General features: G+C 40.3%; 1 protein-coding gene and 1 long non-coding RNA gene across 2 annotated transcripts in view; one reads left to right on the forward strand and one right to left on the reverse strand.

The window, feature by feature from the left end:
* The window catches only part of BTBD1 (BTB domain containing 1), a 41,360-nt gene that overhangs the window by 10,174 nt on the left and 3,499 nt on the right, over positions 1-27,687 (forward strand). The window contains exons 2-6 of the mRNA XM_027068192.2: positions 1,256-1,412; positions 6,041-6,146; positions 12,865-13,062; positions 20,433-20,625; positions 26,345-26,432. Coding sequence (XP_026923993.1) covers positions 1,256-1,412; positions 6,041-6,146; positions 12,865-13,062; positions 20,433-20,625; positions 26,345-26,432 — 742 coding nt within the window. The remainder of the gene's footprint in view (positions 1-1,255; positions 1,413-6,040; positions 6,147-12,864; positions 13,063-20,432; positions 20,626-26,344; positions 26,433-27,687) is intronic.
* Positions 20,621-27,289, reverse strand: LOC128315846 (uncharacterized). Its single transcript, XR_008298937.1, has 3 exons — positions 23,944-27,289; positions 23,472-23,663; positions 20,621-22,299 (listed from the first exon to the last, which is right to left on the reverse strand). It is a non-coding gene; the product is annotated as an uncharacterized LOC128315846 (long non-coding RNA).

The following is a 27,687-nucleotide window of genomic DNA, read 5'->3' on the forward strand; positions in this document are numbered from 1 at the left end:
GCCCCCCAGGCGCCCCAGAAAAAAAGAATACGGTATTTTGAAATGGTGTAATCCTGAAACACAGCAGCCTTCACTGTCAAGGTTGAGCTATGGAGGAGGATGAGCACGAGCAGCCTCCACCTGGGATAGTTGTAAGCTCGGTGACGCTATGAGGGGAGCGCCAGTGTTTGGCTGTGGCGAGAGGCTGCGGGGAGGTGAGGGGCTAGCGGTTCGCCTTGGGTGGTGACTACGGACACGGGAATGAAAGGAGAGGAACTGGAAAGCCGGAGGGTAGGGACATGAAATAGAGCCCCCCTTCTTTGCGGCCTCCCGGGGCATAGAAGGTTCTGAAAGATGTTAATAGGTTTTCCTGTTTTAGGACTTGGGGCCCAGGAATATACGTGTAACAAGCATTGTAACGTCTTTAGTATCTCTCAAATGCAGTTGTTCTCAATGCCATACTTCTCCCCTCGACTTTCCTGCATGTGGTTGGGAACTGGACAGTCCGTGCAGGGTCTCTGAGGAGCCACAACAGGGGCCTAGAGTTGATATGTAGAAGCTCCCGGATAGTTCAACAAGAACTGCGCAGGCCTTCACTGAGAATCGTATGCTTTATTCGCAGTTCTATGAAGCTGATCTATCTAGCGATCTGGCAGTTAGCAGCAGCAAACTGGGAGGAGGCAGTATTGGACTGATAAGTGTTTTGAGAGAACATTGGACCTAAATACCCAAAAGCACATAACAGGGGTCATTTAAGATATTATTAAATTGTTTATTCCTCCAAAGCCCCAGTGATCGTCTGTGGGCATTTTGCTAATTTGGAAATAATAATAAAAGGTTAAAAGATGCCCAGAATAACAAGACACCATTATCAGCAAATACATGAATGTTTGACCCCTAGAGGTATGAACCTCAGCTATCCGAAGATTTGTTTAAATGAACATCCTTTGATGACGGAAAGATAAGTGAACGATTCCTGTCCTGAGCTGCTAAAAGACCTCTGAAAATTTGGCTTAAGAGGGAGGAGTCTGTCTTGTGAGCTTCACTTCAGTTTTGTCTGTAAAATGGAGACACTGCCTTACGGAGGACTGAGTAAGAATAAAATGAGATGATGTACGTGCAAAGGCCCTGTAGCCCTGCAAAGTTGGGTGTAAATTTCAGGTGGTTTTTCAGTGTGCTCATTATCTTTGAAAATATTCCTCAGAGGTTTCACGCTGGTGGATTGCTTCTCTAAAATACTAATGGCCATCTCTGTAATTTCCCATTTGCTTTCCAGATTTCTGTATTCAGATGAAGTTCAAATTGGCCCAGAGACAGTTATGACCACTCTTTATACTGCTAAGAAATATGCAGTCCCAGCCTTGGAAGCACACTGTGTGGAATTTCTCACCAAACATCTTAGGGCAGATAATGCCTTTATGTTACTTACTCAGGTAAGTAAATGTAGCTAAGGTCGGTATCCTCATAACTACATGAGTATTAAGTATTTCCTGGAGAATTCTAGATTAACTTAAAGTATATGTAATTATTTTTATGGTACCATTCAGGGAAGTATATCAGATTCATATGATTTTAGAAAAACAAATTAGAGTCAATACAGTATCATGTAAGAAACTGAGGCTTTATGTAAGCAGGCTACTGTGACTCAAAGTCACACGGATGTTTAGGATTGGAATTGGAATTGGGATCCAGTTTGTTCCTGCTGCGATTGAGCATGTGATAGCATAGGGTTTTCTGGACGTCTTTTGTCTCAATTTTTGTTGGATCTGGAATAAAGATTTTTGTTGGATCTGGACTTTTTAAGTCCAGATAAGTTCCAAGGTTTACTGTCTTTGTACTTAATCTGAAAGCTTGGAGGAATTAGAATTTCAGGTTTATGTGAAATGTTCTTTCTCTGATATTTAAAAGTTTCCACTAAATATAGTATACATGCAGAAAAGTACACATTATCTTAAGCACTCAGTCTGATGAATTTTTACAAACTGAACACATCTGTGGAACTATTAGCCAGTCTATATCATACTATTTAGCATTTGTTAAACGCCTGTAATCTGAGCTTTACTTCAGATATAAATAAATCACTTGTTTTTCTTTTTAGACCAAGTTATAATACCCTTGTATGAATTGTTTAAAAAGTTCCAAGCCAGCCTGTACCATGTGCTAAGGGTTGAATTGTTTCTCCAAAATTTATGTGTTGAAATCCCAGTTCCCAGAACCTCAGAATGTGATCTTATTTGGAGATAGGGTCTTTACAGAGGTAAGCAAGTTAAAATGAGGAGAAAACAATTGTAAGCTGATAATATATAATCCTGTTGACTATTAGTACTGGAACCGGTCACAGATGTCCCCTAGTTCACCTCTTTCATTTTCCAACTGGAAAACTCAAACCTGGGCCAATGGACTACCTGCCCGAAGGCTCCCAGCAGGCTGGCTGGGGCCGGGGCCCAGAGCTCGGGTTGCCCGGCTCTGCGTCTGTTCTGTCATATGGAAATTGTATGATGGCACCTTTTGTTGCTGTTGTTTGTTCAGTCATCTGTCAACAAATATTTGAGGTTAGGGAAGAAAGAGCACACCGATGTCACCTCGTGGACATAATCGCTTAACTCCATTCTGGACATGGTGCGCCGGACACTAAGCTAGTCACTTTGCGTGTATTATCACAGTTAGCCCGCATTGCAGCTCTGTGGTGCTATTTACTGTTGTCCCCATTTTAAAGCTGAAGCAATGGAAGTGTAAAGGGGTAAATATCTTACTTCACGTTAGACAGCAGGTGCTAAACCTAAGATCCCAGCCTTCAACCAGTCGTTCTTAAGGTGTGGTGATACTGATAGTAAGGATGATAGCAGAATGTCTTGAGTGGTGATTGTGTGTCAGGACTTTGTCTGCATTAGTTCATTTAATCTTCTACAGTAACTTTGGGAGGGGTAGGTGTTCTAGGTTTTCTTATTGTCCCCACTTAACAGGTAAGCAGACAGAGGCAGAAATATGAATCAATTTGACCAAGGTCATAGAACTGTTAAGCAGCATATCCTTGCATTTCCCCCTCTTTTGAGTTTGTGATGAAAATCTATTATGGAAGTTGATATTCCTAAGATTCTTTATCGTCCGAGGGTTTTAAGGTATGTGGAGGGGATCACTTAATTACTTTTATTTTAAAAGCTTATGGAAAAATTCAGAAACCAATGAATTAAACTCTGACAATTAAAATACAGTTTCTAGTTCCGCAGGTCCAAGGTGAGACCTAAGAGTCTGCATTTCTCATGAGCTTTCAGATGATGCCAGTGCTTCTGGACCACACTTTGAGTAGTAAGGGTTAACAGCTGTCACTACGAGAAAGAAAAGGAGTTTTTCAGCGTGTGGTTGGTCTGAGAACCCAATTTTACTGCACATTTTTCACTGGTGGGGTCATGTGAATTAGCCCACGAATTGTCATGTGAAGTTCTTCTTCCTGCCAAGTGAGTCATTTGCACTGAGCATGTCAATTACTTGAGAGGACCTTTGCCAGCTTCACGCTGAAACAGGAGGCCAGTGTGCTGTACCAGCATGAGTGAGACCGGGAAGAGACGCTTGTTAGGAAGTGATATTTTTTTCAGAGATGATGCCAGACTCAAACTAAATTTTGAGAAGGATGTATTTTTACTCTAAGGAGCAACAATAGATTCCCTAGGAAACTTGATACTGCCTGTGTAACTGAAGAGTCACTGAAATATTGCTGTTCTGAATAAAATAATTTTTATAAAAATTGTTTTTCTTAGAGTGAAAGATCAATTTTTGCATGAACACTGGAAATATAGTTGAGTTGGCCAGTTAAAATATCTGCCAGTTAAAATGTCTAGAATTTCATTTGATAAAAATGTGTTTTTCATATTTTAAAAATTCATTAGACTGTGATCCTAGACTGGATCCTATTCTAGGAGGAAAAGTGTTATAAAAAATTGGGTCAGTTGGCAAAACTGAAATACAGTAGATGAGATAAAAATATTGTATGGTTATTTATCAAAGTTAATTACTATGGTTATATAAGAAATATTCAAGTATTTAAGGGTAAGGGCTGTGGTGCTGTAATTTATTCTTGAATAGTTCACCTCAAATACACACACACTCACTATACATTGTCTGTTTTCTTATACATTATTTTCCCACTTATATATACATATATATGCATACATATATGTGTGTATATATATATAATGTGTGTGTGTGCGCGCGCGCGCACGCCTGTGTGTGTATAGAGAGCACAAATGATAAAGAGGTGAAATATTAGATAAATAACATTTAGATAGGTAAATCTGGGTAAAGGGTATATGGGTATTCTTTTTACTTGCATCTTTTCTGCAAATTTGAAATTATTTATAAATTAACATTTTAAGGGAAAATAACAAGGAATAGAGTTAATTTTATTCTACTAAATACAAATTTTATATTATTTTTTTGGAAAATTTTGACTAAGCAAATTAATATAAGCCCAATATATAATCTAAGAAGAACATTAAAAACAATTTTTTTAAGTTTATTTATTTTGGGAAAGAGAGAGAGAGAGTGGGGAAGGGACAGAGAGAGAGAAAGAGAGAGAGAGAGAATCCCAAGCAGGCTCTGCACTGTCAGTGCAGAGCCCAACACGGGGCTCGAACCCATGAACTACGAGATGACGACCGGTGCCAAAATCAAGAATCAGATGCTTAACTGACTGAGCCACCCAAGGGCCTCAAGAAGAGCATTTTCAGACATGTTTGAGTATTGCATAATTTTAAGAAATGTTCTACTGACTTAAAAATATATGCATATTTTATACATGTAAGTACAGTTATATATCATCTGTAATGTGTGTATCTATTTTAAATTCATTCCAGTGTGTTTATTGCTGTCTTTTCTCCCCCATAAAACACAAGATAACTCTTTAGTTTAGGGATGTTTGTTAACGTGATAGGTCAGTAGCACCTGAGTTATTGAATCCTTTGAAAATGAATTTTACTTTACAAATAAGAGTCATCAGCCATGCCAAATAATGGTTAATTAATTGCATTATTGCCAGCATGAGTACCTGTGTGCGTCTCTTGTTTGTCCATACTGTTAAATGTAAATGGACCTGATACTAGGCCAGAATGAAAGCTTGGTCCCTGGCACACCTATCATCACATCTGTTTTCAGTGTTACAGTTTTTTGAGTCTCATTTGAGTTTGGATCCTCCCACCCCCTCCCCGATGCCTGGCTTTTAAACTTGGGTTGGTTTTTTTTTTTTAATTATAATACGCATCCTGATTAATCACGTATTATAAGCTTGGCTTCTGAATTCTTAAAGCCGAGATTAGCTTTATTGGAATCATAGAGTATATATGTTTTTGCTCAGTTTATACTATGGCTTCTTTTGTTTGTCATTGTGTTTGTGGGTTTCACTCATATTATTGTATGTAGTTGTAGATCATCGTCACTGTCGTATAAGATTGTCGTGTGTCTATTATTTGCTTTTCAGTTGTTGGCCCGCTGTTTGCTTAGGTTCCCAGAGCTTTCGTGCTCTGAAATTCCTGTACTTCATTCTCTCCCCACATCAAGACAGAAAATGGAAGAAAATAAATCTGATCTGTTTGTACTGTATGCTTGACAATTGATATAACTTAGTGACGGTATCCTATAACTCGGATTTAACAATGACTCTGCAGCATGACTAGCCAGATCATATTAGGCAAGTCAGCACACCTTTCTAAGCCTGTTTCCACATCTGGAAAATGGGATAATCATGTCTGCCTTATCTAACCTAGAGCGTTTGTTAAGGATCAAAATAAGTAACGTATAAGAAACCAGGCAGTGTGTGTATGTGAGCAGATGGAAAGGAAAATAACAGGTCATCAGTGTGTATTTGTTATCTAAGCAGAGCATTTGTGCTCTTAGCTTTTCATTTCTGATTGTGGAAGGGAAACTTTTAAGAATATATACACATTATAATGGTATTTTAAGTTGGTGTTTTTACATAATTACCAATTGTAACTACAGCATTAACTGAATACGTACTGTCTAAAAGTAAGATAACTATGAGAATAAAATAACTGTCTCTCTGTATGTTTAGGCCCGATTATTTGATGAACCTCAGCTGGCTAGTCTCTGCCTGGACACGATAGACAAAAGCACGATGGATGCGATAAGTGCAGAGGGCTTTACTGATATCGATATAGGTGAGTCCTCCAGGATTCCAACTGTGCCGTTTATTTAATTTACTTCTGTAATGTTTATTTTTGAGAGAGAGAGAGCTAGCAGGGGAGAGGAGAGAGAGGTGGGGACAGAGGATCTGAAGCAGACAGCCCGATGTGGGGCTCGAACTTGCAAACCGTGAGATCATGACCTGAGCTGAAGGCATATGTTCAACCGACCGAGCCTCCCAGGTGCCCCCAGATCATACGGTTTAAATACAGTAACACCTTAACAGTCACCCTTTCTGGTGAACGGGCTGTTTTTAAAATAGTGGTTTTTCCAAATTAAATAAGTCTACATTTAAAAATTTTTGCTTTCTTTATTGTGGTGATAAATTCTACGTTATCACCTTTTACAAAATGTCAAATCAAATAAATATTCACTGGGGTGCCTGTGTGGCTGGCTCAGTGGTTGAGTGGGACTGTGTGTCGTTGGTGCAGAGCCCACTTCTGATCCTCTGTCCCCCTCTCTCTCTGACCCTTCCCCCCTCAACAAAAATAAACATTCAAAAATAAATAAATAAATATTCACCGAATGCACCGTGTGCACAGCATTATAGTAGGATCATTTCAGAAAAACAAAGAAGAGGGGCGCCTGGGTGGCTCAGTCAGTTGAGCATCTGACTCTTGATTTCAGCTCAGGTCATGTTCTCATGGTTTGTGGTTCAAGCCCCACATTGGGCTCCACACTGTCGGTGGAGCCTGCTTGGGATCCTCTCTTTCCCTCTCTCTGCCCCCACCCCCCCCCAGCTCCCCGCCCAATCAGTCAGTCAATCAATCAGTAAACGAATGTTGTTTTAAATGTTTGTTTATTTTTGGGAGGGAGAGAGACAGAGTACAAGTGGGGGAGGGCAGAGAGAGAGGAAGACAACAGAATCCGAAACAGGCTCCAGGCTCTGAGCTGTCAGCACACCCTCTGTGGTGACATTGAGGGTCTTGAACTCACCAACTGTAAGATCATGACCTGAGCTGAAATTGGACACTTAACCGACTAAGCCACCCAAGAGCCCCAACCAACAAGCATTTTTAAAAATTATTTTAAAAAAATATGAAGAGGAGTAAGATGTGATTTTTCTTAAGGAAACTATGATCTAATTGGAGAATCAAGAATCATTTAACAAGCATGTAAAAATTAAGATTTAATAGAAAAATCTGGATAACATACAGTAAAATGGGATTTTTACCTTTTCTAAGCTACACATATAGAAAGTAATTACTCTTCAAATCCAAAATATGGAGGGATTACCTCAAATTGAGTAGTGTTATGAAAGTCTTGACAGGAGATTCTGCCATGGGCCCTAAAGAATGGGTAGTATTTGGGGAGTGAAGAGAGGGCGACATTTGAAGCGGGTGGAGCCCCACGAGGAAGTGTGTGTGAGATCGAGGCAGGGTAAACCAGGTCGTACATTAAATACATTTGGTGTATCCTGTTATAACCACATCCCATCTGATGAGGCCGGGGAGTCTGAATGTTGTTATTGCAGGAGAGGAGACAGCTAATCTAGGCCCATGGCTTTAAATATTCTCTTCATCATGATGAACATAAAATATATATTAGTTATCTGTTGTGTATTATTATGTTATTATCTGTCTTGCCAGTAGACAGGAAAAAGTATGGGCAGGGAAAACACCCACATTTTAAAAGCTTTGGCCTCGGTATGGCACCCTCATTTTGGCTCTTACTTCATTGTCTAGGATTCAGTAACATTATCCCACTTAAATTCAGAGGAAGCTAGGAGCTACAAGTCACATCTCAAGAAGAAGAGAAAACAGATGTTTTGTAAACAGCCAGTACTCACTGCCTGTCTCTGTCTGTACCTGACCTTGTCTTCTCTCACTCTCCCCATTATTCACTGTGTTTCATAAACACTAGCCAGGGTTATTTCTATTTTAAGCCTTTGTGTTTACTATTCCCACGAATTGGAATCCTTTTGCCTTGAATCTGTATGTGGCTTCCTCCTTTTAATCATTCTGATACCAAGTTAGATGAGACCTGAGAGAGGCTGTCCCAGACCTTAGTCAAAGTAGATACCATGTTCCCCTAAACAATCCTTTTCTGTTACTCTGATTTATTTTACTCACAGTAGGTTTCACTATCTGAAATTCTTAAGTAGGTATTTTTGTATGTGTCTGTGTATTTGTCTGTGTATGTTTATGATGCTTATCTACCTTCCCCAGCTAGATTGTAAGCTTTTTTTTTCTTTTAAGATTTTATTTCTCCGTAATCTCTACACCCAGCATGGGGCTTGGATTTAAAACCCCGAGATCAAGAATCACGTGCTTTACCAACTGAACCAGCCAGGCACCCTGATTGTAAACTCTTTGAAGGCAGGGACTTTGTTGGGTTACCACTGTATTTGTAACACTAAAGACAGTAGAACATAGTACCTGTTCAGTTGGTATTTGTTGACCAACTGGACTGTGTCTAGAATGTTTCCTTTCCTTCCCACCTTGGCTAGTTCTCACTCATCCTTTTTTTTTTTTTTTTCATGTTTATTTATTTTGAGAGAGAGAGAGAGCATGAGCAGGGGAGGGACCGAGAGACAGGAAGAGAAAGAATCCTAAGCAGGCTCCGCGTTGTCAGTGTAGAGCCGAATGGGGCTCGAACTCACTAACTGTGAGATTATGACCTGAGCTGAAATCAAGAGCCGGACACTTAACCAATTGAGCCACCCAGGTGCCCCTACTTCTCACTCATTTTTAATGTCTTGGCTAAAATTATACTTCTGCAGTGACTTCTTTCTTAAGAATTGACACCCTGCCCTCCTCCATGACATTTAGTGTATTCTGTTAGAACCACATCCCATTGTGAGTTTGTCTGTCTATTGCACTGTACCTCGGGAAGGATGTACAATCATCTTGCATTAATTATCCTGAAGGGCAGGGGCTAGATTGGGTCCTCCCCACTATACATAATATCCACTGACTGGATGTTTGAGAGCCCCAGGCACTGCTCACATTGCTGGGACACATTGCTTAATCCTAATTTTCTTCCCCTAGGGGGTTGTCACTCCATTTGTAATTCAGTTTATGTTTGAAATAGCATTGCTTGCATCTGAGCGACTTGTCCTGGAAGTTGTTTTGTAAATAGCTCCTATGTTAGGCGTGCCATTGGAGCCTGGGGGTCTTGAAGTAGGTGCCTTGTGCAGTGTAAATACTCGAAATATTTGTTGATTTGATTTGATTCACCATTGCTTATATTAAAATCTAGTCTTGCATTACGTGTACAAAACATAATCTTAGCTGTTTTAATGATCTTTACTGGGCTCTCAGCTGTAATTTCTTATTGTAACATATCTGCCAATAGAAGACCTGTGTGTTTCCACACCATAGTCCAGTTTGCTTCAAGTGTACTTGTTAAAAATTGGGATGAAAGAGAAGTCTAGGAGCTGAGAGAAGGAAGGTTGGGCCATACTTCAGGAGCTTTTTTTTTTTTTTTTTTTTTTAAATGTGTGTTTGTTTGCTTATTTAAAGAGAGAGCTCACAGTAGGGTCAGAGAGAGGGAGAGAGAATCCCAAGCAGGTTCCACATTGTTAGCACAGAGCCTGACGCAGGGCTTGAGCTCACAAACCATGAGATCATGACCTGAACTGAAATCAAGAGTCAGATGCTCAACTGACTGAGCCACCCAGAACACCCCAGGAGCTCTTTTTATAGTTTTAGATTCTAGAGAAGCTTTTTCTCCTCTGGGATTTGAATATACGTTCTGGAGGGATGTGCTTCCTCCAGAGAGATGCTGTTTCTCTCTTAGAGCTTTTTGCTAAAGGAAGAAGGTACTGTGTCACATTGATAGAAAAAAGCAAATTTACATTATGCCAAGGCCAGTATAATGTGTTTTTTCCCCTGCTGATATGTTAAGGTTCTTTGTTTATCTTTACTGAAGTTTATTAGCATACAAAGTAGAGATATGTGGATCCAAAGTTGTCTGTTTTCCCACTGAATGATTAATTTTGGGCAGTGTATATTCCTAATCCTACAGAATATTGAGGTATATTGGTTTACATTCATTTACCTGTGGAAAAGCTTTATGGAACCGTACTCTGTATTCATCTGCTCAGCTACCAGAGAAGGGAAAACTTGATTTAAAAAAAAAATTATGTATAACCTACTCATTTTTAACATAATGTTGAGCCCCTGTGCTGACACCTGCTCGAATGATAGCTGTGGTTCAATACTGACCAAATGTTTGGATGTAGTATGAGTGTGTAGACCATTACGGAATCGAATTTCTTTTTAATAAATTTTTCTTAGATGTGTATTACTGGGTAATTTAAGCATAGTGAATGTATGTGAGTACGGCATCCTCATTTTTATTTGAATCCTGTGATGATTAAGTGTTGTTATTATGAGTATCAGTTATTGTATTAGCGAAGCCCTCAGGCCTCTGATGTGTTTTTTGTTTGTCTTGGGTTTTCAGTCTTCCTCTTCAGAAAGACTCTTTGGACTGTGATGCTTTTCAAGCACTTCCATCTACTTGTCACACATTCCCTCTCTCCTCTGTCTCTGTTTGGGTGCAGCCTGTCGTTTTGTTCTGGTCTGTTGGCCTCTATGGCCTGTCTCTGGACTTCCTGCTTTTGGTCTACTGTAGAAAAGCTGAGCGGATTCGAGTTTTGCCTCTGATTAAAGGAGAAAGGTTCTGAGTGAGGGCCTGAGTTCTGGGCAGGACGTTTATGCTTGGACGTCAGATAGGGATTTCACACTTCACATGTCCCAAACGAAACTCCAGATCCCCCTCTCACCATCCCCCAAGGCCGCCTCTGTAGGCTTTCCCATCTCAGTTGATGCCACTGTTGTCTGTCCGTTGCTTAGACTATAAACCCGGGAATTACCCTTGACTCCTATCACCCCCAGTATTCAGTCTGTTAGGACATCACACTGAGTCCTCCTTCAGAGTATATCCTGAATCTGATGGTTTCTCACCACTTCCTCCTGGTCCAGGCCGTCATCACCTCTGATGTGGATCAGAGCAGGAGCCTTCTAACTGATCTCATTTCCACTCTGACCTCCACTAGAGTCTCCTCTCAACATGGCTGCCAGCGTGATCCTTCTAGAACATAAAATGTCACAGCTCAGAATCCTCCAGGGGTTCGTTCTCCTTTGTACTCAGAGTAAAAGCCAGATGATTGACAGGGTACTATAAGATTGTACCCCATTTCCCTCCATTTCTGGCCTCCTCGCCTACCACTTTTCCCTCTTGCCCACTGCAGTCTAGCCACACTGGCCTCCTGGCTTGGTCCTCACACATGCCAGGCACACTTTGATGGGAGAGCCGTCACACTGGACATCCCGAACACTTCTGGCTAGGCCTCTGGCTGACCCCCCCCATACCCCCCGTCAAGTCTTGGCTCAGACGAGCTGCCCAAGCTGTCCTGTTTGTTTGTTTGTTTGTTTGTTTTATTTATTTATTTATTTAAAAACAATTTTTTTTTTTTAATGTTTATTTTTGAGAGGGACAGAGACAGAATGCAAGTGGGTTGGGGCAGAGAGAGAGGGAGACACAGAAGCAGAAGCAGGCTCCAGGCTCTGAGCTGTCAGCACAGATCCCGACGTGGGGCTCGAACTCATGAGCTGTGAGATCATGACCTGAGCTGAAGTTGGATGCTCAACCGACTGAGCCATCCAAGTGCCCCAAAGCCATCCTGTTTTAAACTGCACTTGGGATTCCTCTCACCCTATGGTCTGTCCTACACTTAGCATCTAACTTGTTAAATCTATTTATGTTTAATGTTAACCCCCACTAGAATGTAAGCTCCATAAAGGCAAGGGATTTATTTTTAACTTTTTATTCAGTGATGTATCCTTAGCGTCTAGAACAGTGCCAGACACGCAGTGAGTGCTTAATAAGGAATATTTGGGGAACGAATGAATGGTCATCTGTAGTCTTTATAGATTTATGTATGTCACTAATTTGAAGCCCTTTTCTCAGACTTACAATTAATCTTACTCTGGGTATTTGAGTTTGCTTAATAAATGGCACAAATATACAAGGAGATACTGTACCTAAGCTTCCACGTGTGGTAAAGAAAAAGTTGAATATTAACTTCATAGCAATTATTTAAACTCTTTTTTTTTTAATAAAATTTTTAACGTTTATTTTTGAGAGGAAGCGAGAGCACATGAGCGAGGGAGGGCCAAAGAGAGAGGGAGACACAGAATCTGAAGCAGGCTCCAGGCTTAGCTGTCAACATAGAGCACAACGTGGGGCTCGAACTGTGAGATCATGACCTGAGCTGAGGTCGGATGCTTACCTGACTGAGCCACCCAGACGTCCCCTAAACTCTGTTTTGTTTTGTTTTTTAATGTTTACTTTGAGAGAGAGAGAGAAAGACAAGTACGTGAGCAGGGGAGAGGCAGAGGGAGGGAAAAAGAGAGAATCCCAAGCAGGCTCTGTGCTGTCAGTGCAGAGCCCGACATGGGGCTTGATCTCATGAACCGTGAGGTCATGACCTGAGCCGATATCAAGAGTCAGAAGCTTAACCAAATGAGCCACCCAGGCACCACACTTTATAGCACTGTTTTAAAGAAAACTTTGCTGTTTAATTGTTTTCATTCTTTAATATTTTTAAGTATAGGGGCTGTAGTTTTAAGTATCTAATCTCCTTTTTTAATTGAGATTTGAAAACTTAATGTAAGTCTGTTTGTTGGTGTTTTGTTAAAGATCAAAATATTCCTAATTTGATTTATTCTTGTATTTTCCCTGTAGACACACTCTGTGCCGTTCTGGAAAGAGACACACTTAGTATTAGAGAGAGTCGACTTTTTGGAGCCGTTGTACGATGGGCAGAAGCGGAATGTCAAAGACAACAATTGCCTGTGACTTTTGGAAACAAACAGAAAGTTCTAGGGAAAGCACTGTCCTTGATCCGGTTTCCACTGATGACCATTGAAGAGTTTGCAGCAGGTAGGGCTATAACTTGACCAAAATCTGTGTGAAACTATGCCAACAGGCAGTCAGCCAGCCTCCCTGTGCAAAAGAGGGAAAGAAGCTGGTACTTACTGAGCTCTAGTCACATGACACATGGAGGTGTGTGTAATTTCCTTTACTTCTGGTAGCCCTTCAAGATAACATTGTAAGTTAGTTATTTATTTTGATATGTGCACTAGGTTCTTCTTTTTTGGGTGGGGGCTGTAGTGTGCACAAGTGTTACGTTAGTCTCTGGGGTACAGGTGGTGATTCTGTTCTACGGGGCTGTATGCTCACCGCAAGTGTAGCCGCCCATCACCACCTAAGACTACTACGGTGTCATGGACTATATTCCCTGTGCTGTTACTTTTTATTCCCATGATTTGTTCATCCCATAACTGACAGCCTGGGCCTCCAACTCTCCTTCAGCCGTTTACCCCATCCTCCCACCCCTTTCCCCCTGGTAACCATCAGTGTGTTCTCTGTAGTTTCTTGGTTTGCCTCTGTCTTCTCACCCTTATGATCATCCGTTTCCTAAATTCCACATATGAGTGAAACGATATATTTATCTTTCTCTGACTGACGAACTTCACTTAGCATTATACTCTTTAGCTCCACCCATGTTATTGCAAATGGTAAGATTGCATTCATTTTTATGACTAATATTCCATTGTGTGTGTGTGTGTGTACACATACATATGCACCACATCTTCTTCATCCATTCATCAATTGATGGACACTTGGGCTGTTTCCATATCTTGGCTATTGTAGGTAATGCTGCTATACACATAGGGGTGCATGAATCCCTTTGAATTAGAGTCTTTGTATTCTTTGGGTAAATACCTAGTAGTGTGATTGCTGGATCGTAGGGTAGTTCTATTTTTAACTTTTTGAGGATCCTCCATACTGTTTTCCATAGTGGCCGCCCCAGTTTGCATTCCCATCAACAGTGCAAGAGGATTCCTTTTTCTCCACATTTTTGCCAACACCTGTTATTTCTTGTGTTGTTGATTTTAGCCATTCTGGTGATATCTCGTAGTTTTGATTTGCATCTCCCTGATGATGAGTGATATTGAGCCTCTTCATGTGTCTCTTGGCCATCTCTGTGTCTTCTTTAGAGAAATGTCTGTTCATGTCTTCTGTATTTTAAACTTAATATAAAGGAAATCATACATACAGTATGTGCTCTTTTGTATATGGCTTTTTCTTTTTTTAAAGTTTATCTTTAAGAGAGAGTGTGTAAGTGAGTGGGGGAGGGGCAGAGAGAGAGGGAGGGAGAGAGAATTCCAAGCAGGCTCTGTGCTGACTGATGTGGAGCTCCAGCTCACCCACTGTGAGATCATGAATTGAGCCGAAATCAAGAGTTGGATGCTTAACCGACTGAGCCACCCAGGCACCCCTGGCTTTTTTCTCTTAACGTTATGTCTGTTAGATTCATCCTTGAGGTAGTGTTTTCACTGTTGTATAATCTGTCATAGGAATGTGCCATGATTTATTTATGCATTTTACTGTTGTTGAACATTTGGGTTGTTTCTCTTTGGTGGCCATTAAGAACATTCTTGTACATGTCACTTAGGAGACATATGTAAACATTTCCGTTGCATGCCAAATCTTGCCATTTGCACCTACGTGGATGGAACTGGAGGGTATTATGCTAAGTGAAATTAGTCAGAAAAAGACAAATACATGACTGCACTCATATGAGGACTTTAAGAGACAAAATAGATGAACATATAAGGGAAGGGAAACAAAAATAATATATATAAAAACAGGGAGGGGGACAAAACAGAAGAGACTCATAAATATGGAGAACAAACTGAAGGTTACTGAAGGGGGTGTGGGAGGGGGGATGGGCTAAATGGGGAAGGGGCACTAAGGAATCTACTGAAATCATTATTTCACTATATGCTAACTAATTTGGATGTAAATTTTAAGAAATAAAAAATAAAATTAAAAAAAAAAAGTTAAGGTTAAAGTTCATTTTTTTCCCTATCAAGCCATATATTAAAAAACTATCTTTGCCTCGCATACATTGCAGGGCCAACTTTGTTGTAAATCAGGTGACTTTGTGTGAATGAATCTGTTTCTGGAGTGTCTGTATTCTGTTCCACTGTTACATTTGTTTATTCTTGTACCAATCCTGCATAGTTTTAGTTCTATAGTTTTACACCAAATCTTGAAATCTGATAGTGAAAACTCCCCAGCTTTGTTCTTCTTCAAGATTATCTTGGCTATTTTTGGTCTTTTGCATTTTCATATTAATGTATTTTTTAAAGTTTATTTATTTTTTTGAGAGAGAAGGAAAGAGAATCCCAGGCAGGCTCCACACTGGCAGCACAGAGCCTGCCTGATGCGGGGCTCAAACCCACAAACCATGAGATCATGACCTGAGCTGAAACCAAGAATCGGATGCTTAACAGACTGACCTACCCAGGTGCCCCACATATAAGTAAATTTTTTAATCACCTTGTCAATTTCTACCTCTCCCCTGCACCCCCCACCCCGCAAATTATCATATTTTGATTGGAACTTAGATTGGTGTGGGGATTAATGATGTTTTTGTAATATTGAGTCTTTCAATCCGTCAACATTTATCTAAGTCTTTTTAAATCTCTTTTAGTAATATTTTGAGTTTTCTGGTAGAGGTCTTGTGTGCTTTTTGGGAGGTTTATTCTAACCTAGATACTTTTTTTTTTTTTTAATTATTTTTTTAAATGTTTTTGAGAGAGAGAGACAGAGCACGAGTTGGGGAGGGTCAGAGAGAGAGGGAGACACAGAATTCGAAGCAGGCTCCAGGCTCCGAGCTGTCAGCACAGAGCCCGATGCGGGGCTCAAACCCACAAGCCGTGACATCATGACCTGAGCTGAAGTCGGACGTTTAACCAACTGAGCCACCCAGGCGCCCCTAGATATTTCTTTTTTTGTTTTTGTTTTTGTTTTTGTTTTTGTTTTTGTTTTTACAGAGACAGAGCATGAGCAGGGGAGGGGCAGAGAGAGAGGGAGATGCAGAATCCGAAGCAGGCTCCAGGCTCTGAGCTGTCAGCACAGAGCCTGATGCGGAGCTCAAACTCATAGACTGTGAGACCGTGACCTGAGTTGAAGTTGGACGTTTAACCGACTGAGCCACCCAGGCGCCCCTAGATATTTCATTTTTTAAATGCTATTGTAAATGATTGTCTTTAAAATTTCCATGTTATAATCAATTGTTCACTGATAGAAATACAGTTGATTTTTCTATATTGACCTTGTATCTAGTGAACTTGCTAAATTCACTGATTCTAATAATTTATTTGTAGATCACTGTACATAGTCTACATGTACAATCATGCCACTGCAAACAGTAATAATTCTACTTCTTCCTGTCTAATCCTTAGACATTTTATTTCTTTTTCCTGCTTTATTATGTGGTCTAAGACCTCTGGCATATTAGTGAATAGCAGTGCTGGTAGTGAACATCTCGTCTCATTCCAGTGTTACACACAAAGCTTTACTATTTCCCCAGAGTAGGCTTGCTGTAAATGTTTTGTAGGTGCCTCGTATTGGATTAAGCAAGTTTCCCTCTGTTACTAGTCTGCTAAGAGTTTTATAATGAATTTTATCAAATACTTCTCTTCATCTTTCCATGATACAGTAGTTTTCCCCTTTATTTTCTCTTTCTTATTTGTAATTGGCCTTACTAAGCGGTTCATATATTGGGCAGCATCCCATCTCGCAAGTAGAGAGATGCTCCTTGCTTTATTTTCTTAACTTGGTGAACTAGACTGATTTTCCAAATTAAACCTATTTTGGATTTCTTATGTAAGGTAGACTTAGTTGTCACGCTTTATCCTATGTTACCAGATCCAATTTGCTAAATTTTAAAATATTTTTATGACTATTTCATGAGAGAAATTAGTCTATAATTTTCCTTTCTTGTAATTGTCAGATGTGGATTACCAAATTTATGCTGGTTTCATCCAAAACTTAACAAATGCTTGTTTTTTTCAGTGTTGAAAAGATTGTGTAAGATTGGTGTTGTTTTTTTCCTTAAATGTTTAGGAAAATTTGCCAGTGAAGTTATCTGGATCCAGAGTTTACTTTATGGAACATTTTTAATAGATCTTTTTTTTTTTTTTTTTTTTTTTAATTTTTTAAAGTAATCTCTACATCCAACATGGGGCTCAAACTCACAACCACAAGACCAAGAGTTGCACACTACTGAGTGAGCCAGGTGCCCCTGTGGAAGGTTTTTAATTAGAGATTCAATTTCTTAGATAGAGTAGCATAGCACTATTTCTTTTTGTAACCGTTGCCTCTAGCCTTTTAATTTTTTTAACATGAATGTTACAATATCCTTTTATTATCTCTACATCTGTGGAGTCTAAATTGTGTCCCTATATTCATTTCTTTCCTTTTTTTTTTTTAAGTTTATTTATTTTAGAGCGAGCACAAGAGCAAGCAGCAGAGGGGCAGAGGGAGAGAGAGAATCCCAAGCAGGCTCCACACTGTCAGCCTGGAGCCCAAGTGGGCTCAAACTCAGGAACAGTGAGATCATGACCTGAGGCGAAATCAAGAGTTGGTTTCTTAACAGACTGAGCCCTTACCCGCCCCTCCCATACTCATTTCTGATATTGGTATATTGTATCTTCTTTGATCAGCCTTGCCTAGTGGTTTATACATTTTATTAATTTTTTCTAAGAACCGACTTCTGGCTTTATTAATATTTTCTATTGTATGTATGTTTTCCATTCCATTAACTTCTGCTTTTTTATTATCTCCTTCATTTGATTTTAGTTTGCTAAGGATTATTTTGTCGGTCTTTGTGGGTTTTTTTTCCTTTCTTTCTTTTTTTTTATTGAATGTTTATTTTTATCTTTGAGAGAGAAAGATGGACAGAGTGCAAGCAAGGGAGGGGCAGAGAGAGAGAGACACAGAATCCAAAGCTGAGCTGTCAGCACAGAGCCCAGTGCAGGGCTCGAATCATGGACCGCGAGATCATGACCTGAGCCGACATCAGACGCTTACCGACTGGGCCACCCAGGTGCCCTTCACTTCACAAGTTTTGATATGTATTTTCATTATCATTCGATAAAAAATACTCTCTCGTTTTCATGGTGATTTTTCTTTATGACCCATGATATCAGCCAAATTTTCAAATATTTGGGGACTTCTCCCCCCAGCATTTTAAGACCCCTGAAATTTCTGTTAAATCTTTAGTGTCTTAGCAGTTTCTTTCTGCTTGGTTTCTTGGTCTCATAATTTTCCCTTGCTTATCATAGCTTAGGAATCAGCAAACACTTCCTGGAGAAATTGTGCAGAAAATGTTGGTCTTACCTCTCTTACCCCCTTTCTGCAGCATTGTTGTCTGGCTGCTTTGGTAGCTTTAAATTCCAGTGTTTGTCTCCTCAGTCCAGTGAGGATTACATGATTTCTAGGTTGCCTGTTTCTGTTTGGCATTTATGCCCTGTGAAGCAGATCAGCAAATATCCCAAGGGGAAGAAATAGTGACAAATATATGGCTTCATCTCAACACATTTCCCTTCTCAAACACTGACCGCCTCAGCTGTTGTCAACTTAAAAATAGCTATTTTATGTATTTCATCCATAGTTGTTCTGTGAAGTAGATGATTCCATCCTACAGACCACACTCCTTAGTATTTTTATGTAGTCAAATAATGTTTCTTTTGCTGTTAGGCATATTCTTTTTCCTATGTTACTTCTGTATTGTGCTTTTAAAAATGTTTTTATGAAGAATTCCCTTTATCTATTTTGCTGTTGAGTATGTTTGCTTTTTTTTTTTTTCCCTGTCTAGATTTGGAAATTAGAAATTCTGTGTTTATTTTTCCCCCCTCAGTTTTCTTAATTCTCCATTTCACAATAAAACAATACTTACTGCTCATCCCTATTGGAGATAAGAAGGTTACAGTGGTGTGTTATTCCTTTCAACCTTTGCAGACCACTCGGTGACTGGTCACACACACACACAACACGTTACGGTGACACAACTGTGGTGGGCCTGGTTCTAGGTCATACTAGGTCGTATCTGATTACTTTCTTGCAGTAGGTATATGGCTCATATCTGAGAACAGTTTCCTGATCCGAAGACTTCTTTTTTCAACTAAGGAAGTTTTATTATAGTTTTGAATGATTACATCATCTTTTTATTTTAATTTTCTTTTTAATGTTTGTTTATTCTTGAGTGAGCGTGAGTCGGGGAGGGGCAGAGAGATGGAGACACAGAATCCAAAGCAGGCTCCAGGCTCCGAGCTGTCAGCGCAGAGCCCGACGCGGGGCTCAAACCCACGGACCACAAGATCATGACCCGAGCCCAAGTTGGATGTTTAACAGTGAGCCACCCAGGCGCCCCTGTGCCCTATTTCTTATTATTAGTTCTTCAGGAACACTTGTGACCTGTATGTGTGTCCCTGCTTTTTATCGTTTTTACTCAACCTGGAACATTTTAATTCTTTTGTGTTATGTTAGTCCTCGTCATTCTGAGAAAGTCACCTGGGTTCATCCCCATCTCTGTTGATATTAGCACTCCCAGTTCTGTTCTTTTTACTAAAATGCAGGTTTTAAGTTTTTATTTGTTGTTGTTGTTTTTTTGTTTGTTTTTTGGTTTTTTTTTCCCTTTTTTACACTCTTTCCTCATCCAGAGGCTGCAAATCACTGTTGGGGCCAGGTCTGGTAGGTTGATAGATTGATCTAATGTTTAAAATCGGGGGGTTTTACAGGACTGTCTGAATTTAGGACTTCTAAACCAAATTTCTAGTGTTGTGCAGTCTCTTATTTAGGTTGCTTTTACCAGTCTTGTAAGGGATCTGGCATCTTTTTATTAGGAGTGGCATTTATTCCTGGGTAAGTTTAAACTGAACGGGCTTTTTCAGAAGCAGTGAATGGGAACACTGTAACATACGTGACGTGCTGCTTGCACAGCTCATCCAGTCCTAGCTTCTGCCCTCTGCTTTCTGAACGCCGGAAGCAAGCACCCTCCCATGTATTTCCCCCTCTAGGTGGGGTGTAGAGAGGTAGCGAGAGCTCTGGCTACCACGTGAGCACTGCCCCCGTAGGGAATGACTCTTCTTCCTGGTGAACAGGTGTCTGTGGTGCACAGAGGGGGTGGGTGGATAGAAAAATCCAGAGATCCTTCTGCGATTTCAGGGTTTCATCTAAGCTTTGACTTATTTACTAATGGTTTTCACACTTAGGACCTATTAGGTTAACCTCAAATGGATTTTGAAATCCTTACAATTAAATACATGCTCAAAATTTTCTGCCTCATTGTTACTTTACCTCTTCCGGATTTGAATGCACTTCGTTTGGAGTGTTACAGAGTTAGGGATTGAAATCCAGTCGCTTTTACTAAGGTCAGATTTTTATTTCTGCAGGTCCTGCCCAGTCCGGAATTTTGTCAGATCGGGAGGTGGTAAATCTCTTTCTCCATTTTACGGTCAATCCCAAGCCCCGAGTGGAATACATCGACCGGCCAAGGTGCTGCCTGCGAGGAAAGGAGTGCTGTATCCGTAGGTTCCAGCAAGTGGAGAGCCGCTGGGGCTACAGCGGCACGAGCGACCGAATCAGGTGTCTGTCGCGTTGCAGGCGCGGGGGTGACGTGGGGCCGCACCTAGCATTTTTCTTTTGTCCTCATGTCGTGGGAGACAGCTGACCACGTTTTATTTTCTGCTTTGTTTAGTACATTTCTGAGTTACTACAGGAGTCCAGAGTCAGGAAGATACAGCAGTGTCCTCGCTGCACTGGGAGTGAGGGGATCTCTCAGGAAACAAGTGAACTTAGAGAGGGCCGGGTGGGGTTTTCCACAGCACGGATTCTGTTTGGATCTCTACTGCTGGAGAGCAGGGTCTCCACCTTCATTAATCAAACACTTGCTTCTACTGTGTTTAATGTGAGCTTTTTGTTTGCAAAGATATTGCACGGGAGATAGTTCTATGTACGGTTACAAAAGAGTGAAAAATCTAGAATCTTGAGACGTGTGTATATAATCCTGTTGAGGAATTTATCTTTGCCCTACCTTGTTTTCTTTAGGCTAGATGTCAAAATAGAATGTTTCAGTTTCCATAAAATATACCTTTTGGATTTGTACTTATTTATAATAGCACTTTAGTATAAAGCTAGGAGCTAATAACAAGCTTGTTAAAAAACAACTCTGGGGGCGAGAACTCAGAAACGTTGGGTTAAAATGGAAATTTAAAATGCATTTGTGGACTATTTAATAATTACTCACAATGAGAATATCATATATGAAAATTTATGAGATGAGGCCAAAGTGTCACACAAAGAAACAGTAACAATGATCTACTTTTACTAAATAAACTAGAGTAGAAATAAATGATTTAAGCATTCAACTCAAGTAGCTGAAAAACGAATAGCCAAAAGAACAATAGAAAAGAGAAATAGGTAAATCTCGTAATTAATGAATTAAAAATAGAATTAAGAAATCCATAAGTTGGTTCCTTAAAAAGATCAATAAAATAAATAAACTTCTGGCAGAGATAGTAAAGAAAGAAAACATACATTTGGAAATAATAATGGGAATATAATCATATACTAAGGCAGTTTTTATTTTAATTCTGAGTTTACTCTGTGCTAATAAATTGAACATCTTGATGGAATGGATCATTTTATAGGCAAATATAAATTATCAAAATTGACTGAAGAAGAAAGCCTGAATAGACCAGTTACCAATGGAAGGAATTAAAAGTTATCACAGAACTGTCCCTTCACAAGGTGGTTGTTACAGGTGAGTTTTATCAAACCTTCAAGGAACAGGTCCTTGAGCATTAAAAGAAGAAAATACTTCTTGGTTCATTATTGAAAGAAGCATAACCCTTATACAGGAGTTTGATAAAACAAGAAAGTTTCTAGATCAATCTCATTTATAGAGAAGAACAACTTCTACGTAAGGTATCAGTGTCTTAAATCTAGCAATACCTCAGAAAAATAATACCTGAGCAAACAGGGTTTATTTGAAGATTGAAAAAATGTATTAATATATATTCACCACAGCAGCAGATGAAAGAAGAAAAGCGATTTGATTGTTGCAGTAGATATCGGAAAGACTTGATAAAATTTCACCTTCATTCCAGATGTAACTACTAATAGACTAGGTCTAGAAGATCTTGAACGCGATTCACTGTTGAAACCTCAGGATAGGGATGCTGGCCATCACCGTTGTACTTCAGCAGCATTCTTAGAGTTCTGGGTGACGTCGTCATGAAGGATAAAGAAATTAGAACCCTGAATATTGGAAGGGAAGAAGTCTTTTTCAGAATTTGCAGATGACATTATCTACATTAGTACCACTTTTCCCTTTCTTATAATAAAACATTTTGTACTCCCTCTTTAGTAACCTGGTGAAATTCATAGACTGTATACCTCACGCATTGTTTTTGGTCAACATAATGACCTAGCTCTAATGTAACGGAGCAGTAAACGTAGCGGAGATGAAATAAAACCCGTCCTTCAGTACGTACATGCTTGAGCAGGACACCAGGAGGCAGCCGGAAGCACCCGTGTGCGCGCCACACAGGCTGCCGGGGCAGGTGTGTTATGTTAATGTGTCAAAAAGCGTGAGCAGCGTTGCTGCCAATCATGTCATTTTTTTTAAAGGTTTCAAATAAAACAGTACGGTCAATCCTGTTTGTTTAGTTTCCAGATTTGCAGCTCACCTGCCCACTAAAGCTTCTCTGTGCTCCCAAATCAATACTTGCAGCGCTTCCTTATCACAGACCTGAGTTGCCCGGAGGTGTGTTCCTATTTGAGGTCGCACAGGTGACCCCCTCCTGAGGAAACGGAGACAGCAGGGGGCAGTGCAGTGTAGAGCCAGACACTGGCCCCGGGGCCGGGCCGTTTGGGCAGCAGACCCCTAACCCTGCACTTGTTGGGAGTGGCCTCAGGCGAGTCACTTGACACTTCTGAACTCCTGTTTTCTCTTTTGTAAAATAAGATGGAACCTCCGAGGATGAGTTGTTTGGGGGATTTAAGGTTACAACCCATGTGAGAGGGGGGTGTGTGGGTACGTGTGTACGCATGTTCCCCGTAGGAGCAATGGTTTAGTATCTGTGGCAACTTTATAGAATATGATTACTACAAATAGTGAGAACTGACTGTATAATATTTCCTCTATATGGTAGTGACATCTTGTAAAAGTCACTGAATATTAAAGTTGCCATAAAGATTATTGGTTTGTGCTGAAACACTGTGATGCTGAAGACTCGGGGACCCTTGCTCTGCAAGGAGAGCTGGGGGTTGAGTGTAATCCCTTAAGTCCTTCCTGTGCTCAGACGGAAGACACACACTGTCTGCAGGAGGAATCTTGCTTTATAACAATGCCGAAATCTGTGGTTTGTCAATAAAGTGGTTGACACTTAGGTTGAGCTCTTGTAGTTATAAACAAGTTTTTCACCTACATGAATTCCGACAGGACACCTGAAAATTGGCTGGGATTCTTTGTTTTCAGAGACCGTCCTGATCATTGCAGTAAATCTTGCTGCCACTGGAACCCCTGAGCCTTTGTGGGAAACAGAGCATGGTCTCCGTGGGGCTGGGACTCTTTTTGAGAACAGTTGATCCATCCCGATGACCTCAGGATCAGTAAAAATCTATTAGAACCAAGAAAAGAGAATAGTGGCCATTTGTGAAATGTATATACAAGCCCCAGTGATGGTCCTGTATGTCCTCAGAATTCAGTTACAGAGACGGATGGATGGTGGTGAGGGTTGTCTAGTGATGTGAATGTTCTCAGTGCCACTAAATTGCACACTTAAAAATGGTTAAGATGTTACATTTTGTTACATATTTTGCCACAACAAAAAGATACAATTTAAACGTGTTTAGATTTTCAGTTACACTATTAAGTAAAAAAAAAAAGATCTCGCTTACAATGGTGACAACATAAAGGAACAGGAATAGATTCCGTAGGAAGCAGACAGAACAGCACCTTCATGGAGAACGGAGAACCTTGCCCGTAGCCATTGTCTTGCCAAGCTAAGTGCGTGGACTGCAGCTGCCTGCAGCAGTGACGTGCTCTTGGCAGGAAGCGTTGGCTTGGCCCAGTTACTCTAAAATTAAGCTGGAAGAGTAAGTTTTCTCGTTTTAAAAGAGCAGTATGGATCCAATGTAAGACTACTGTAAAGTTAAAGTAAGTTCGTGCCGTATGGAACACTCTACAGAGTCCAGGAAGCAGACTGACCTAAATGAGCATAGAATGTGAGGGGAGAAACTTAGAAGATGAGGAAAGGATCAACCACTGGGAAAATACAGTTTGATTCCCTGCTGATATCATCTGCCAATATTTGTATCCATTTATTTAATATTAAAAAAAAAAGAACACGTGACTGTGATGCAGAGGAGATAGGCCTCTCTCCACTTGGCAGGGTCAATATACGACTACAGGTAATCCAAAGTTTTTGTGTCCACAGCCACCGTGAAGTTAATAAGTAAATGACAAACAGGACACTTGCCATAATGGATAGTTACTGACAGAGCATAGCTATATAACGTGGTCTTTCAAATCCACATGAAAGAGATACTCAGCAGCAGAGAAAAATGGGGAAAGAACATGAGTATTTTATTAAAGAGAAAATCCAGTAGACGGTAAATATTCGAGCAAATGTTTTAACTCATTAATAATCCAAGAAAATAGAATTTGTCAGTCATCAGTTTGTCAGTGGCACAAAGACATAGAAATACTCACAGTTGCTGGGCATCAGATAGAAACGATCTTCGTTCCCTGTGGGGTGAACACTTCCACCGGAAAGCAGTTTGATAACGTTTATCTAAAGCCTTAAGAACACGCCTTTCATTTTCCTCAGCAATTCTAAGAATTTATTCTCAGGACATAATTAAGGCTCCGCAAAGTGGTTTAGCTGCAAGATTGTTCCTCATGGCACTGTCACATAATAAAAACTGCAAATAACCTGGATTATCCAATGAGAAATCAGATCTAGTGGAGCAGTAGTAATCTTTTACCTTTTTAAATGAAAAAGAAGTATTTATACACATATATACAACTGAGATGATTTGTAAATAACATGTTCATAGAAAACAAGTCTATTTTCCCATTGCTAAAAAATAGAACTAAGTCTAAAAAGAGAAAGCACCAAAAGCTACATGGGATCTAGAGATGCTTTAAAATGTTCCGTATTTGATTAGCTGCATTTCTACTTTTTTTGCCCCCACAGAGAATATATTGCTTTTTTAAAATAAGGAAAAACTATATTATAAATGACATATTTAAAAAATGTTAAGGTGGTCTTCGCCCTGTGCTGGGAGTTTTAGCATAGCGGTGGGGGAGTGCGGGCCCTTTGGCCCGCCACACTTCTTGCCCCAGGCAAGTTAATTTCTCTAAACCTCAGTTGCCTCCACTGTAAAGACCAGGGGTACGAACAACACTGTGTTAGTCTATCCAGCCATTACAATGATTCAAGGAAATAATTCATGTAAAAGGATGGCCGGGCAGCGCCCAGCACAGGAAGTACTCGGCGTGGCGGTTAACAATATTGATCATCGAAGTTGCTGCTGAACATGTGGAGGGTGACTGCTTGATGTGACGGATTATCTCTGATTACATCTTTCATGCTGTTTGTACTCTCGGTCAGTTTTCCTACATTGGTAAAGTGGAGCAAGATGGGTCTGTTTCTTAACTCCTATGACCAAACTGTTCCTGCTGATTGTTCTAGTATGAACCCTCATTCTGATCCATCTGTGTAAGTGAGGGCCTGGCCCCAGCCCTGCACCACCAGTGTTCTGTTACAGCAGCTTCCCTCTCAACTCTTACCCCAACCTACGGTTGTTGACTGATCCCTTTGTTTACTTTTTTGTTATTCATGTCCTCCTTTGGGCTCTAAGCGCAGTGTGGTGCCCAGTATTTAACTCTGACAGGCCCCTAGTAAGTATTCATAGAACTGGTAAGTTGTTACAGATTGGACTTGCTGGGCTCTGGGCCTTTGTATCATGAAGATGTGCAGACGTTTGGACTAAGACATCATTAAGATGGTCATTACAACAAAAGTGGGCATTTAGGTTAAATAATTTCCTTTGACTCTCAAAAATGTACAGTACAGAAAACAACTTCTACTTAAGTTCCCATTAAGTTAAAATTTTTTCTAGAAAGAGTTTTTTGGTAAGCAGATGACACTTCCAAGGATATCAAATTTATGACAGGTTTCCTTTTTATGAGCAAAATGTATTCCAGGTAGCACTTAAAAATTTTATAGGCCTTCAGACTATGAATACTTAATGAATTATGTATATTATTTTATATTTGGCTTCATTCTCTCAGGTTCACAGTTAATAGAAGAATCTCTATAGTCGGATTTGGTTTGTATGGCTCTATCCACGGACCCACGGATTATCAAGTGAATATACAGGTACAGTTCTTCCTCACTGTTTATCGTCTTGAAATACAACAAATGTAATTTTATAGTAAGATCTCATTTTGACAAAGTCAAATTTCAATATAGTTCTCAAAGGCATCAGAAGGCCTAGAGAGTTCTGTCTTACAACCGATGAAAAGCAGTTTCAGAGAATCGGGACTCCTGGGGTCCTTCACAGAAGCATTAGCACACAAGGAGCTTCCCTTCTCCAGGAAACCCCTTCTGTCACTCCCTTCTGCTGCGCATTGACTGTCTAAAAACATCTGTAGGCTGTTTTTCCTGGCACTTTGAACTCTAGGGCTTGAAGCTGTCTAATTTTTCAAAACTACTGTGAACACCTTCTGATTTCCAGTTGTCTGACTATATACCCTGCCTTAGTCTTTAGATCTGTTCCACCTCAGCTCTTAATCGGGAAGAACGTTAAATACCTCTCTCATTCCCTTCAGTAGACCAGTATTCTCCCACTATTTTGAGAGTCCACCCCAGTTAGTAAAAATTTTTTTTGAAATATGTCTGTGCTGGACTTGTATTTACAAGCTGTACATATACAATACTGTGCTTCTATAGTAAAACACAAAGAATAGAAAAGGAAGTAAACACTGTTTCAAACTTTTATCCGTAGAAAAACACTGCCTTCTCTAAAACGTTAATATTTTATTTTAATGTTTTTATTTATTTTTGAGACAGAGAGAGACAGAGCATGAACGGGGAAGGGGCAGAGAGAGAGAGGGAGACACAGAATCGGAAGCAGGCTCCAGGCTCTGAGCGGTCAGTGCAGAGCCTGACACGGGGCTCGAACTCACAGACTGTGAGATCACGACCTGAGCTGAAGTCGGACGCTCAACCGACTGAGCCACCCAGGCACCCCTAACATATTATTTTTAATAGCAAAAACCTTGGTGAACTTTGTGTTCAAATTTCATCATTAGCGGGGTGCCTGGGTGGCTCAGTCGGTTAAGTGTCCGACTTCGGCTTAGGTCATGATCTCACAGTTCCTGAGTTGAAGCCCCGCATCAGGCTCTGTGCTGACAGCTCAGGGGGAGAGAGAGAAAATCCCAGGCAGGCTCCGTACCATAAGCGCCTGGCGCGGAGCTCGAACTCACAATCGTGAGATCATGACCTGAGCCACAACCAAGAGTTGGACACTTAACCGACTAAGCCCCCCAGGCGCCCCATTGCTGGAATTTTCTAATTTGATTTTTACAACAGCCTGAGGAAGAAGGCAAAGCAAGGTTTCCCCCAAAGTAAA

This window comes from Acinonyx jubatus, chromosome B3 (assembly GCF_027475565.1).
Source record: "Acinonyx jubatus isolate Ajub_Pintada_27869175 chromosome B3, VMU_Ajub_asm_v1.0, whole genome shotgun sequence".
Taxonomy (NCBI): Eukaryota; Metazoa; Chordata; class Mammalia; order Carnivora; family Felidae; genus Acinonyx; species Acinonyx jubatus.